Below are 15,785 nucleotides of genomic sequence, written 5' to 3' on the forward strand. Positions count from 1 at the left end.
AACGATTAACTAAGAATCTGTTCTTGATGAAGACGCATCAGCATTTTTTCCCATTATCTCTTGATTTAGCCAGGAAATACCCAACAAAATATTAATGAACCAGTCTTCGCAAAGCACTGCATGTTAGTCACTCCATTTCAGGTCCCTGACCTAAAATCCCTAACGAAAAACAATAAACTCGTCTTTCAAATTCTTTGGCAGAGACGTATTATTGGTAACCGTGAGTATATGACTGCAATAACAACTCAGAATATTACCACAGGAATGTTAAATAAATTAAGAAAACAATCCAGTAACATTTTGTTCAGCTAGTTAACATCATCAGTTATACAAGAACTTGATGCTGAGCGTAAAATAAAACACACACATGCATTGTGAAGAATATTTAAAAAAAAAAAACCTGAACATTGTAAACATTGTATTATGTGCCTTTTTTTTTTTTTTTTAACACCAAAACTGCCAGGAAAAGAAGGAAGAGACACTTTTCTTTTTCAGTGTCATTTACTACTGGGTATTGTATACGTCAAAATGAAGAGATACTGTATTTGTAAAGCTTACAGGACTGAGGACACATTAACTAACAAGTTGCTTTGACCATGGAAAAAGAAAGAATTCATTTTTCCACCAAGAAATTTTCCTTTCAATCGAGCAATCTGTTTTCCTTCTTTACATGAATTTAGGAAAAATTTACAGGAAGAAGGGAAACTAGCACTGCTGTTTAAAAAGTGGAATTACGTGATTCTGGCTTCTTCTACCAGTTTCGTTTCATTTTTGCCATGGTACATCCTAATGCCACTGGCCAGTTTTGGATACAGGGTTTGCGATACTTACCTTTATATTGAGTTCTTGGAGGACCACTGAGAAGTTGATCTGTTCCAGTAATACTTACGTAATAGAAATACTTTATAAACTTGAAATTATTAGACTGTAAAATTTATTAGACTGCAGTCTGTATATGGTAAAGATTTTGCAGCCCATACAAGGAATTAAAACACAATCATTATGTCTACAACGAAGGAAAAATTAACAGGTACACACACAAGAGTTAATTGCAGTTTCCAGTGATGTGATGTTGGTAGAGAAATATCTACAATTATGCTACGTAAAAGATGACAGACACTCAAACTGACAAGGTTTTAAGGAAACACTAAAGGGCCAAGTTATAAAAGAATGTAAAGAGTAAAAAGGAGGAAAAACAACTCTGCAAAGCAGGCTGTTTCATGTATTTTGTATGGTCAGAGTAACTCTGAATTGGTCCCAAATTTGAACCAGGAACTAAATGTGCTGAAGGATCAGATCGTATGTATGAAAGCAAGCAAAGCTTTCTAGTCATTCTGAAACCTGCACAGCTGGAACTTCAACAGCAAGAAGAAGAATTTGTATTCCTTATGTTTTTACAAGGAAATGCATTTGGGACTGTTATCCAAAGAAACCTTTTGGGGAACAAAATTAACAACAGAAGCGCACTATTTTAATATAATGGCACTTAAAGGTCTTTTTAGTGCTCTCAATTGCATTTTTCCATCTCATATTTATGGCAACTCATTTATCTATGCTGCCCGCATTTGAGTGGTAGCCAGATGTTGACATACATGGATAAACCTTTAGAAAGAAATAAAGCTATAGGTAACTAATTAACTTACTTATGTATAGTCAAGGCATCATTATAATGAATATGCATTGATTGCACACTGTTAATTGTATCCCCTGTGCACTACAGTCAAAAGTTAAATAGCAGCCTAAATAACATATAGCAACAAAAGCATCAATATATTATGCACTCAGCTACAATTCACAAGCACTTAAAATAAGCTTATTGCAACTGAAAAAAGAAGTTCTGTTTTCCCTAAAACTGAAAAAAATACACTCTATTTTCCCCAGAACACACAACGCACAGCTGATGGTTCTACCCCGCCTTTTCTGTAAACATAGTGTAACCCTGAAAGCAAAACCCACAAGGTACCATCACCTCAAAATTACTTTAGAACTATCATAAAATGGTAGTTCAATTGTATGAGGAATTTTATACTATTTATTGCTACTTTTGGAGCACAATTTCTTATTCTGCTCAAAGAATTACAAAGAACATATTGTCTCCTCTGCGTAGGCTTTGTGTAGGTTTCTTATACTTAAAAGCTTGCAATGATATTGGTTAATTGCCCGATTTCAGCCACCTCTCTAACCTCTCCCTTCCAGTGGGTGTGAAAAGGTTTGCTTGTAATATATATTGCTACTGACTGAATTTTATCTTGTTCTCCTGGATTCTCAGCAGCAACTCCCAAGTTAGAGGCTTCCCCAGAAAGCACGTCAAAGGATTCCCTCCCACACACTGAATATATAACAGGCCCTGACCCATTTTCTCCTTATTAAAGCAGCACTACATATTTTAAAAAATAAAAATAATCAACAGAGAGGCTAAATGAACATGAGAATTGCAGTTGGAACTCTACCCTCTTTGGATTTTAGTTCTGACAAAATCACTACCAAGAAGCAAAGACACACATTTAAAATACTACATCAAATGTATTTTTCCTTAGTGGTCTTATTTAGTTACTTATTAGTCCAGCTCTCTTTTGGCTAAGTACAAGAAGGACTTCATTTATTAGTTCTGAATATAGGAAAAATGCCCTAATTTAGTCATAGTTATCTCCTTTTCCAGCCATATCTTTGGGCATATTTCTGCAACTTGAGCTTTAATAATCTTGTAACTCAGTGACTTAAGATATAGGATCCTTAAAAAATGAAGCCCCACAGTAAGTAACAGTTGGAAATATATAATTTTACTAAGATTATTAATGCTACTGTCTTGGTTCAGCTGGGATAGAGTTAATTTTCTTCATAGAAGCTAGTGTGAGGCTATGTTTTGGATTTGGGATGAAAAAATATTGTTAACACACTGATGTTTTCCGTTGTTGCTGAGCAGTCAAGGACTGTCCAGCTTTTCAGGCTGGGCTGCCAGCAAGAGGGCTGGGGGTGCATGAGGAGCCGGGAGGGGGCACAGCCGGGACAGCTGACCCCAGCTGACCAAAGGGATATTCCATACCATACGATGTCATGCTCGGTATATAAAGCTGGGACGAAGAAGGAAAGGGTGGAGGGATGTTCGGAGCGATGGCGTTTGTCTTCCCAAGTCACCGTTACGCGTGATGGAGCCCTGCTGCCCTGGAGATGGCTGAGCCCCTGCCTGCCCGTGGGGAGCAGTGAATGAATTCCTGGTTTGGCTCTGCTTGCGTGCGCGGCTTTTGCTTTACCTGTTAAACTGTCTTTACCTCAACCCGTGAGTTTTCTCACTTTTACCTTTCCGATTCTCTCCCCCATCCTGCTGTGGGGGAGAGAGTGAGCGGCTGCGTGGGGCTTAGCTGCTGGCTGGGGTTAAACCACGGCAGTTACCTAACCAAAATAAGCAACAGCAATTCACACTGAATATTTTTAGTTGAAGTTTTATGGTAGGATGGACTTCTGCAAATACTGCTGCAAGACTCAAGATCCATCATGCAGTTGATATGCTGGAATTTATTAACAACTGCAATTAAACAGCTACAATGTTCTTTTAAGTAGAAACAAAATGGCAACAGAAAATCCAATTGATATATGGCTTTGAATTTGCACATTTCAGACATAGTGGGAATCAGATTTTACTGGTCACTGTCACAGAACAGCCTTTTGCCCTGTCTTGTGCTGTCACCTCCAACGGAAGTGAAGCAATTCACTAAGTCATATAACCTCTCCCAAAACAGCAATGTTAAATGGGAGAGGTGAAAAAAACCCCTAGAATGGAAAAAACAATGGAGAAGTTTATACTTCTGGGCTGCAGTCCTTCAGCCAGTTACATTTATGGCTGTGCTTCTTATAGAAAGCACAGCCCTACATTTCTCTCAGCCTGCAACTGCATGCTGCCGCGGCTGATTTTAAGATAGCACAAGTACTTCTGTGGCTGACTCATGAACCAGCCAAGGGAACTATTTTATCTAACAGTAGACCTGACCTGATCAGATCAAGATGTCAACTGGATGAATCCTCTGAGCTTTTGATGCCAACACAGATTTAAATTAAACTGATAAAATTATGATAAAAGATTTATTTCTAATACAGTGCAGAAAATGGACAATAAACCCCCGTAATATTAGATCAACCATCTTTTAATGAATACTGAAAGAAAAAAATCCATTTATGAAAGCTCCATATCTCATAAGTAAATCCTTTATACTTAGAACTGATCTGTAAGCAAACCCTAGCTTTACCTGTTATTTATAAATGACATACTCATACCTCCTCCTTCACCCTTTTAATTTAACGATGCTTTATGCAAGTGACTTCCCAGGGAAAGCAGATTAATAGTGAGCACATATACCATATAAAAACATTATTTTACCTTAATTTTCAACATAAACTATTATGAAAAAAGATATATTTACCTTTTGAAAAAGGAACCACCTGTTCTTTCCAATAGGAAAGACAGGAGATGAGGGAAAACACCAAAACAAATAAGATAAGAATACTGCTCTGTATCTTTCAATAGGTATTCAAGTGGCATGCAGTCATCTTTCAGTGATTAAGTCTTTTCTCTAACAACTTAACACTATGTTATTTAAGAACCCACTTCATTCTAATAACTTGCATCTGTAAAGGTGGACAACACTATGTCTGGAGTCCAAGTAACCAAGTTGATATGATTCTACAAATAAATAGGAACTAGGAGACCTCCTTTGTTTATAAAGCCATAGTAAGTTACATCAACTGTAATACTGTATTGATTAAAGCTCATCTTTCCACAAACATAAGCAAGCAGAGAATTAACCATGTCAAATCACTGGCAGAACAACATCAACACTTGCCTGGAAAATAAACTTCCTTTGCATTGAGGTTTGCCTAGGATACTTTACAGATAAACATATATTGAATCAGAGGACTGTTCATCATTCTCTTGTATTGTCTGTATGTTTCTGAAAACTTCTATTAGATATAAGATTATGTTTAATTTGGACTACATATTTTTTTTTCCCAAGACACATCGAACAGAAGACTTTACAACTCCAATGACATCTGGTGGAATTTGCAGGTTTAGTTTAAAAGAAAATGAACCTTCCTTGCCAATATTCTCCACACTATTCTGTTAAAAAGAGCTTTCTCTGGAGAAATAACAGTTGAGAGAGGAATTCCACAAATTTTTAAAGTATACACTGCATGTCACTTCAGCCTACAAGGAACCGAAAATTTAGAAAAATATATTTAAGTGGTCTTACAGAGTAGGATGACTAGAAACCGAGCTATGCTTTCTTGTCACATGCTTGCATTTTTGCCACTGGGCACCTGACAATGGCACTTGAAGAAAGAATGCACAGTTTAGCCTTTTCTTTTAGAAAAGGTGAGGAATACTTTTTGCATTGCTTGAACACTATTGCTGTCTTAGAACTCCTTTTTAGGTAGAGAAACATGATTCATGTAGGGAAACATGACTGAATAACCAGGTATATCTTTACCCACCTCTTCCAGTTTCCTTCTTATTGGAAAGACTTGCTTTTCCTCATGTAAAAGTTCTTTTGAAATAAATACCCTAACGTTTTCAACCCAACAGCAAGTGTCTCCTCCTTCCTACTTCTTCCCTAGATTTCCTAAGTAACAATTATTTCATATTATTTAATTTTGTATCTACATATTTTTCCTTCTTGGTCAAATTTAAACAATACCATGTTCTGAAAGGCTCACATTCAACTCCACATATTACATACTTTTGCATGAATGTACTCAGGTTCTGAGTGGAAGTATTCTTTCTTGAATAAAATCAAGGAAAAAGAACTTTGTAGAGCTAAAAAACCTAAAAATTGAAGCATTTAGCAATTGTTCATTTAGCAAATCGGGCACTCTATTTAAAAAGAAAATTGAAGCATGAGTTTTACACAGAAATAGTAGCTTACTAAATTGTTTAGTAGTTTCTGAAGCTAGTGGCAAAATATTTAGCAAACCTAATACTGAATTACAATTTTTTTTAATTAAAATATTCATAAGCCTTATTTAAAATACCTCATTATTTAAAAGTATATTATTCCATCCTTTTTTATTAAATCTTTACCACAAAGTGTATGTTTTTGTACAACTCTGCCATCAGAATCATCTTAAAGCACGCAGAGCACATGAATCTTTTTAAAATAAATTTTTAAATATAAAATTGGCTACTTGATGTATACTCAGAATTAACAGAGCACAGAATATGCATTTAACTCCAAAAACCTCAGAAGAACTTGCATGCAATTACTTATAAATAAATTCAATCTCCTATTTAATGGAGTACATAGAGCATATAATGCTATTCTACAAGAAGCCATTAAAAACTATATATTAAAGCTATAAAAAAAGATTAAATTGTGTAAAGAATACCACAGGATCAACCTTACACTGACCATATTTACAACAGGAGAAGACAACTTACGGGTACGATTCTGAAAGCTTCTGAGCTATTTTATAGGCTGTGGGGTCCCTGTCCAGTGCATATATAGTAATGTCACTGGCCTTCTCTAGCAGAGCTGTAGTATGACCTCCGGCTCCAAACGTCATATCAAGGAAACGCTGTGGAGTAAGAAAGACAATGTCATTACCTTAGAATGAAAAAGTGATCAACCAACTGTTGATTTAAAGTTTGTTCTGTTAATCTCTCTCATATGCTGGAGGAAAACATACCATTCAATATAGTCACAATGACTTTTTGGAAATATTTTCATATTTTGTGCAGAATTGCAGTCATACCAGAGCAATCTTTTTAGGGGTTGTGACCTCCCCCCGACCAACCCTTCAAAAACAAAAGGACAATAATTTGGTACAACCAACTGCAGTTTCATACTCTTCCCATTGCTTTACAGACTGAGGTTAAAGATAGTTTCTTTGACTGCTTTGGCTGGACTTGCTCAACTTGAGGCATACAAAGATACATAGGACACAGGACTATAGGAAGTAATCAGCACCATCTGCTTTGTAAGAACATATCTAAGAGGAAGGCTGATGGATTTCTGCACCAATTTAAAAAATGACAGTATCATAATTTTATACCACAGATCAAAGTGTGATGGCAGCACAGGCACATATATATCCTGACTGGGGCTAACCTAATTAGCACAGAAAATGTAAGTTTTCAAGACACAGTACCACTGATTTCAGGGTCACTGTGCAAGGACAAAGCTATGCATTTATCTTACTAAGATGCGCTGAAGCCCAGTCCTGCTGTATCTTCTCTGCTATCATTGCATGTGTTACTTAGATGCAGAATAGCACAGGAATAGCCACCTTAACACCAATCTCATTTTAATTGCTGATGTGACACACTCTATGGACTTGAATTACAACTTTTGATAAGCAACATATTTCCTTGCTTCTGCAGAATACATACTGCCCATGAACATATACCATGTCCATTGTTTTGGACAGACAAACTAAGACTGGGAGATTTTTAGTAACACCAGGCAGACACAGACATTCTCTCCAGTCTTCTGGACTAAAACTGAGAACATATTCAAGGAACTCGGAATGCACTCTGATTAAAACATACATAGGTACAGATTCAGCTCAAGCTGAGTAAAACTGGGCATCGAAATTCCTATAGCAAGTCTCTCAGAACTCGAAGTTCCTGAAAACAAATGGAAATTTCACATTCCTGTCATCAAAAAATTCACAAAAAAAACCCCAAAAAAGATTTTATCTCTCACACTTGAGAACTGTGATGGGTTCATCAAATTTCACATCGAGATAGAGTGACTCAAACGGCGGGTTAACTCCCAGCCACATCACGGAGGAGAACACATGGAGCAAATGGTTTGCCTGCAAAGGAGGAAGACTGAGCAACTGGTGTGCAGCAGGTCCCAACATGAGAAAGGAAGGAAGAAGCAGAAAGGCAGCTGAGATAAGGGTCTGGAAAGGTGAACACTGCTCTCCTGACGGCTCTGCAGTTTCTGTAGGCTCATTTCAGAGAGCTGTCTGTAGTCAAGAGTCCATTTGACCAACAGGCTTTGCTCCTGAGACTTTCCTAAGAAACAGTTACTTGGGACACAGTCAACCACCTTGAACCAAGGCAGGTAGGGCTATAGGATTCCACCAACAGGAGAAACATGAGAAAATTAGCTAGAACTTAATGCTGTTTTAAGTCGTCTTTTATCTGTAAAACAGCAGTACTGTTTCTAGAACATTCCCCATGTGCCTTCCTCCTTCAGCCTGACAACACTGGTTAAACATCAAGAACTATTTTGACAGAAAAAACTGGCTCTTCACTTAGCAATGCAGAGGCTCTATGACTGCAATTCCACTTAAGAAATATTTCCTTTTCAAGTTACTAAGAAAGTATCTGTAATTCCATACTCCAGGGAAAACATACTGGCATTTGGAAAGAGACAGAATTTTATTGTTTTATGACAGCGTATATAAACCAAAAGTAAAAATGCAACTGAGGAGCATCGTCTCTAGTTTCTGCATCTCTGAATTCCCATAACTCTTTCCTCTCAGTTGATTTACTGACCCCTGTTAGATGGGGGGCAGAGGGCGGGTGGAAATCAGACTCCGTGCAAGCTAAACTAGAATAACAGATTCCCCACATCCTTCAATATGAATACCTGGTTTGTTTTTTTCACTTCTCAAATTGTTTTTTCATATGAAACATTTTTTGAAGACCACTTATCAGGTGCAATCACATTAAATAGACATTAATGTGAACTCAGCTTATTTACAAAAAATTATACACCCCAAAGTTAAGCACCTTTTAAGGGAAATTTTGTAACTTATCTCTTGAAAGAATTAAGATTCAACCACAAAATCCCTTTGGATAAAAACAGAAATTTAAAGGCAATGAAGAAAGACACAAACATTTCTCCAGAAACAGTTTTTAGAAAACATAAATAAAGGCTTTGTAATGGAAATCCCATAATAATGAAACTGAATATTTATGAAACTAGTAATACAACTCTACTGTAGCTAAAAGTGAAAATTATGATCCTTTATGATCTTTAGGCAGTCATGATTTAATTTCTTTGCGTTATACCATCATGCTTCCTAAGCCTATGATCTACAAGCAGAACTTTCCTATAATATTTTACAAAGTTCATTGAGGAAAACAAAATTTAGGTGGCTCATCTTCCAATACTAAATTGCACCATTCATATGAAGAAATAAAGAACTTAAACAGAATTTTTTTTTTTTAAGCAATAGGTATAAGACAAGTTTTGTTACAGAGAATATCCATACTACATAAACACTCCCACAATCTATTTAAGCATTCTGATTTATCGTCTGCTGTAACAAAAACAAAAGTATATTCACTGAAACCAGTTTGATAAGCACAAAACTGAAACAGTCAAAAAAGTGTGGGTATTATTTAAAACACAGTCACAAGAATTTAGCTAGATTTCAAAAATACTTGCATACATTAAAAACTCCAAGCTACTGAAAACATTTATTTTCTCTATAGGCTCTCATGTTATCACTGTTGATGAGATTCAGAGAACCTCTCTTATGATAGAGGATCCACTTAGTATGGGTTTTTCTTGGCACTGTACTGTTACTTGTGCTATCCTTGTAAAAATCCAATACTGGCTATTGACCAGGATATTGAACTAATTAGCAAAATTTGTATTAGCACTCTTAAATGAAAATTAATATAAAAGCGTAATTGTTAACTCTGCATGTAGCTTAGAGAATTGTAAAAATTGACATGAATTCTAGAAAATATAAAAATCCTCTTAAATTACTCTTACAATTTCTAAGAGATGTCTGATGCTCAATTTCCACTCAAGTTATTTCCATTTCATCCTTACCAGAAGAAATCTCCATAAGCAATAAACACATCTTTCACTTTTACCTTCTATTTCTGTACAAAGAACCCTTTTAAAAAATGTGAAGGAACAACAGAAAATTAAACCCACCTTTTTATTTCTTGCATAGGATTAACACAGTCAGAGATGCACTCAAACTTGGTCTCAACAGTCTCAAGTGTCATTTAGGATTGCACTTATTCTGCAGCAACTCAAAATAATCAAAACCAATCTAAATAATACCATAATTCCTCTTGGAAAAATAGGTTTAATCAACATAAGTAACATCTTCCGGGATGTGCCTGGTTGTTTTGTTCTAAAAAAGAACAAAGAAATGCTCTTATTTGATATCATAGCTAGAAATCTAGAGATGTTGGCAGAAAGAGTTAAGGAAGCCACGGGAAGTGCCACAAGTAAGCAGCTACCTACTTTAAAACAAAAAAGTTAGGAACAATAATTTTATTCCACTTAAACTCAATAGTAATGTGAAGTTCCAGAAAATATTCTTTCTTCCCCAATGGGTTTAGCAATTTGCTTATTTTTTGTATATCTGTTCTTTTTCTAAACGTCTAGTTCTTCGTTGGTGATCTCCAGACACAGATTTAATCCTTTCTGCCTTTCTCTTACCAACACTTCTGTACGATGGAGAAGGTCCTTTGTTTCATCAAGTTTGAAAAGCAGGAAGCGAAAAGATGAGTTAGGGACCTTTTTGGCCAAGCATATATGCAGACAATTTTGCTATTTAAGCAATATTTAATACTGCTCTTATTTTTTTCCCCCAAATGAATTTTTGAAGATCTTGTGGCTCATTCAAGAATATTTATATTTGTTATTTTGCTTAACCGTTTCACCTTTCCTCATACACACCTGCCTCTGCTTCCACTAATTTTAAAATTCGATAAACCCCTTCTACATGCTGAATATTAATGAACCATACAGAGGATCTTATAAATAAACCGAAAATTAATACCAGCAGTACAAAGGAAAGAAGGGGAGAAAGGATAAGGACCATACGACATAGTGACAAGCTCTCAGTATTGTGACAGCACCTAAAAGCTTTGCTTAAGAATTCATGCAAGTGTTCACTGTCACATGCTCACCAAATCATATTGCCTTTTCTGGAAAAAAAAAAAAAAACACCCTCCCAAAACAATAGAACCCAACCAAACCTTTAAGCAGTAGACAGCACTAACATGATCTTCAAATTAGGAGCACTACATAAAACAGGATACAGCTCTGATTCAAGCAGAAGTGACCGCAGGACTGAATACATAGTGACAGATAAAATACTGCATCACCAGCATTAATGAAATAGACTAAAGCATTCTTGGCATCCTAGCAAACCTAACTAAGGCTACATTAAGTATATTTTGGCATAACTTTTAAAGTAAGACAGACCTTCCATAGATAATCTTTAAACTGCACAGACACTTATCCCTAAACTAGCAAGAACTCATACAGATGCCTCATAATCTAGCTGTTCCACTCAAAAGCAACACTTAGCATCTAGAACCTAAAAAACCATATCACCTTAAGTTATCAAATACAACAGTTTTATTATTAACACAACTATTTTGGAGCCTTGATCAGATCTGAAATTAAATCACAATACTATACTGTTTCATAATAGGCTTTTTATATATTTCATTCATCTTTCATGCCTGAAATAAAAGAAAGATGCTTCACTTTTTCTTCCTCTTTCTCTCTTGCCTAGTAGTTTTTAATCAAATATAATTAAATGACATTTTATCCTCCTGGTCCTATAAATACCGGAAAAGATTATTACATGAATTCCTCCTGCAGTGACTCACCGTTCCATTGTTAAGCTATGATAGCCCCGTCAGAGCTCGCCTTGGGAATTTCATAATCAGTTTGTGACTGTACATTTTATAAACCATTTGGCTCTTTCATGACATACAGACAGCAACAGACAAAAACTTTATAGCCTTCATTTCACAACTAGTTCTAAGATAGCTATAGATATACAAAGAGTTCATCTTAATTTCTGCACACAAGACTTTCCACTGACAAGCTATCTCCTAATAAATACCTTTTAAGCTCTTCACTTTACTATGACCGAAGTCATCTATAATTCCACTTATGATTATGTTCTGCATCTAATAAAGTTTACTCCACAATACCTGGCAGCCTTTGCAATTATTTTTTTCTTTACAGTGTAACCAAATGAGATTGCGCAACTGATACAAAATTGAAACTCAAGCATGACAGATAGAAATTGAAACTACATGAGCCTTATTTTAAAAATATGTAAAATACAAGTTTTCTCACTAGTTCCAGTAATTTTTAGTCTCTGCTTGCTTTCTTTTTTAAAAGAAAGAACTTTGTTATGTTCTGGAAGTCATTTGCTCGTTTAGATGGACAACTTTATTTCCCACTACTAACCGTAATTCTTTTAAGCACTTCATGGCGATCAGTTGATCTTTCACAAAATGTTTCTTCTTTCTCTTGCAATCCTGACATAGTCTCAAAAAGGACTTAGACAAATTGTACTAAATATACAAGACATCCCGAGTTGGAATATAGTACCTGAAGTATTATGCCGAACAGCCTTCTACCTGGGGTATCAGCCCTTCTCGAGCAGTCTCGCTCTCTCTTTTCCATCACTGACCACACGACAGACTTCCGCTGTTGATCTTCTGGTCCAGACAAACTTGAGTTTCACCTTGTTCACACTTAAGCGACACTAAAAGATAGTTGTTATGCTACGACTAACTAGTACAGGTAATGCATTCTCCACTGCTCTTTGCAACAGATAACAGGAATTTCTTCTAAAAAATTGAGAGCTTTTTGTTCCCCCAAAAAACGACCTTGCACTGCATCATTTTTTTTTAATTTTACCCCACCCTGTTTATCCACTTTTTTTCTATTAAAAGAAATAAATCTATCCTCTATTGATAGTGACCATCCTCTCTGCCTTCAGCGTTATCACCTGAACCATCTTAATGCCACATTCACTGGTTAAAAAAAATTAATAATGGTAATAATAATTAAAAAAAAAAAATCTCAAAACAATCTCCCTGGGAAAACACAGTTCCTTCCTCCAGCCCTCTGTTTCGCACTTCCTCCGAAGACTTACACACACTCACAGAAGGGACAACCATACAATTATTCCCCTCTGATGCTCCTGTATCATAATATTGGCATTTTTCCCGTCTTGTCTGAAGAAATTTTTCTTTAAGTGGCAGTCATTCAAGTACAGCAGGATAATGTGCTGAGCAGAACGTTTTGCAGTTCCCTTCAGAGTACATTTGTTGGAGTATCCTCCTCACAAATTAAATGCTTAAGGCCCATCAAACACAGCATGGGCAAATCACTCAGAAGATAATGACGACAGTTACGGCGTCAGTCAAACGGAGCGGCAGGCCAGCCATGGAAAGACAGACTTATGTTACATATATTACAATGCAGAACTTCTATACAATAGAGGACACACTCTGCCATTTGTAATACACATATCCCAGTTGGTTTAGATGTAGTTCTAAGAGGAAAACGTTACTCAATAGTAATCCAAAAGAATGGAAAAGAATCTTACTTAATTAGTCACCTCTTTTAGCTAATAGGAAGGACGTACTTCCCAATGTACAAAAAAATCAAGCCAAGAGACCTGCTGTTTTCAGAATAGAAAACAATATAAATGCAAAGTTTAAAAGATGAGCAGAACTAAAATTAACTTAAAAAAAATACACACTTTGCCAGTACCATATCGATATTATATATGAATATAATATTTAACACTGATACATGCCTACTGGAGGACTTTCCACCCAGAACTGAGCCTCGCAAACTAATAAACTAGAATCACAAAACTTTCCTGTGGGAGGAGGAGAAAGGAAATATATCCACAATCCCTGCTGCCACAGCTGAGACCACATGTCCCAACAGTCCCTCACCCACCATGGTCCATCTTCCAGAATAAAACTCCGGAGTTAGGAAGAACAACAGTTATAAAATTAACATATTTTTCAGTGCTTGCATAACTTTTTTTTTTTGAAAGTAAATTGCACTCTTAACACTTTTTACAGGTTTTGAAACAAAAAATATCAGAAATGCTTATTTATTTGAAAGAAACTTTGCAAAGAAAAAGGGAAGAACAACCATCCAGCATCCGAGCTATGCTATGTAACTTTTCAGCTCATTAGAAGGAAACGCCTGGTATCTACTGCTTGAAGAAAGAAAAATAAAATGAAGAAAGACTCCTTCATGCAATTGAGACATCAAACATTAAAATAACAATAAATTTTCTTAACATATTGTTATACTGGATATTCTAACACAAAAAAAGTTGACAAAAAAATGGTTGTGTGATAAAAGCAATGACGTATTTTTATGATACTAAAGCCACCATCCAGTAGTGTATTCCAAGCCAATGATGACCAGGTCACAGCGCTTCTCTTTGCTTTCACTGATCCTTCTTAAGGGAATGACAAGCCAACATTTGTCACAAAAGTACAGCTTCCAGATTTTAAATGAGTGCTAGTGTTTTGTTGTAAATGTAAAGAAAGTCAAACTCCTAGTATGCTTGTATTTTGAACTGCAATGCTTGTTAAGGATAACAATAAGTATTTATTACTGCATTGCCAGGCGCCGTTGGTAGGTATCTAAGTACTTTTCTTTTATTTGTATCTATTCAATCAGCTTGTGGAAAGAAAATCCCAGCGACAGAAAAGTAGTATGATAAACAAAACAATCAACACATTGTAAGACGTTTTTTGCCTCTTCATCCTCCTGGTGTTTCTATGATGAGTCATGTTCTCTAAACTTGTTGTCTGAATTTCCTTGTTATTCACAACAGAAATTGTTCGTTGTCACAACACAACTTGTTTTCTACTCTGCTTTATTTTTCAAATATCAACTCTAAATGCATTAAAGTATAAATACATCTGACCTCTTGAATTGGCCACAGCTTACCATTTTAATACACTGAACTATTTCATAAACACGTAAGAAGAATAACAGTTGAAGTGGGGAGTGGCAACAAGGAATTCTATAGGAATCTTTTTTGAGCAGGTTTTTTTTTTTTCATGGAATAGCTGATCTGCTAGATGCTTTTATTACCACATTTTTCACAACTAATCACTGCAAAGGTATGAATTAATATAGACATTTTAAAAATAATTACCGGAGTAAATGCTTCTTGAATAAAGCATAGAGACTATTGTTTGGGCACATATCTTAATGTCCACAGTGGCAAAACGCAGAGTCTCTTATCCGTTCCTTAGCCTTTTCCTTCCCTTCCGCAAAGTTCAAAATTCCCCAGCTCAAAAGTGAAAATTAATGCTCAGTGCTGGCCTGTGTTAATAACAACTTCACTGAACCTGTAGTTTCAATAAACACAGACATAAAGCTAATCATAAGTAAAAAATCTAAAAAGTCATGCTAAGAGAAAGGAAAAATATATTCGGACTTTAATGTATTTCCTTCCAAGCTTCTAAAAGTAGGGATTCTCTTAAACCGCAACACAAAACAGACTTGCGCGTTCAACAGAAGAGGATGGTGAAGCACCAAAGAGACTTCAAATCCTATTCCAGCCAACAGGCAGGACTGAGAATGCCCAAGATCCTAAATGGGCTTCTGTTAGGAGATAGTGGCAAACACTGCTTTATGAAACAACCTTCCCAAAACCACAGCTCCCTCCACATCCACCCTCTACACTGAATTACAACCGACGTTACGATTGATATGCATGGAGAATGAATGGGACCCTCTGGGTTTAAACATATCAGATCTGACCCCCCCAGACTATCAAGAGGAATACATCTAATGCATGCATGAATGCACATACATATACAAATTTCTAAGAGCAGGAAGAACTACCATTTGAAAAATTACAGTGTTTAACGAAACAACTTAAAGTTATTAATCTTAGAATTGTTCTGATTTGCAGTCTCCTTCTCCCTGGCTAGTAGTAGTAATTGATGAGAACAAATAAATATGGCTCGTTCTATTCCAACTCATTTTCTGAATTTCAGTAGAAGACCA

At 36.0% G+C, this 15,785-nt stretch overlaps 1 protein-coding gene across 1 annotated transcript in view; it reads right to left on the minus strand.

The window, feature by feature from the left end:
• Positions 1-15,785, minus strand: part of METTL15 (methyltransferase 15, mitochondrial 12S rRNA N4-cytidine) — a gene marked incomplete at both ends in the record, with an annotated part of 96,572 nt that overhangs the window by 49,977 nt on the left and 30,810 nt on the right. Inside the window, one exon of the mRNA XM_082000193.1 lies at positions 6,428-6,564. Within this exon, the coding sequence (XP_081856319.1) occupies positions 6,428-6,564 (137 nt within the window). The remainder of the gene's footprint in view (positions 1-6,427; positions 6,565-15,785) is intronic.

This window comes from Phaethon aethereus (genome assembly GCF_964289735.1).
Source record: "Phaethon aethereus genome assembly, chromosome: 5".
NCBI lineage: Eukaryota > Metazoa > Chordata > Aves > Phaethontiformes > Phaethontidae > Phaethon > Phaethon aethereus.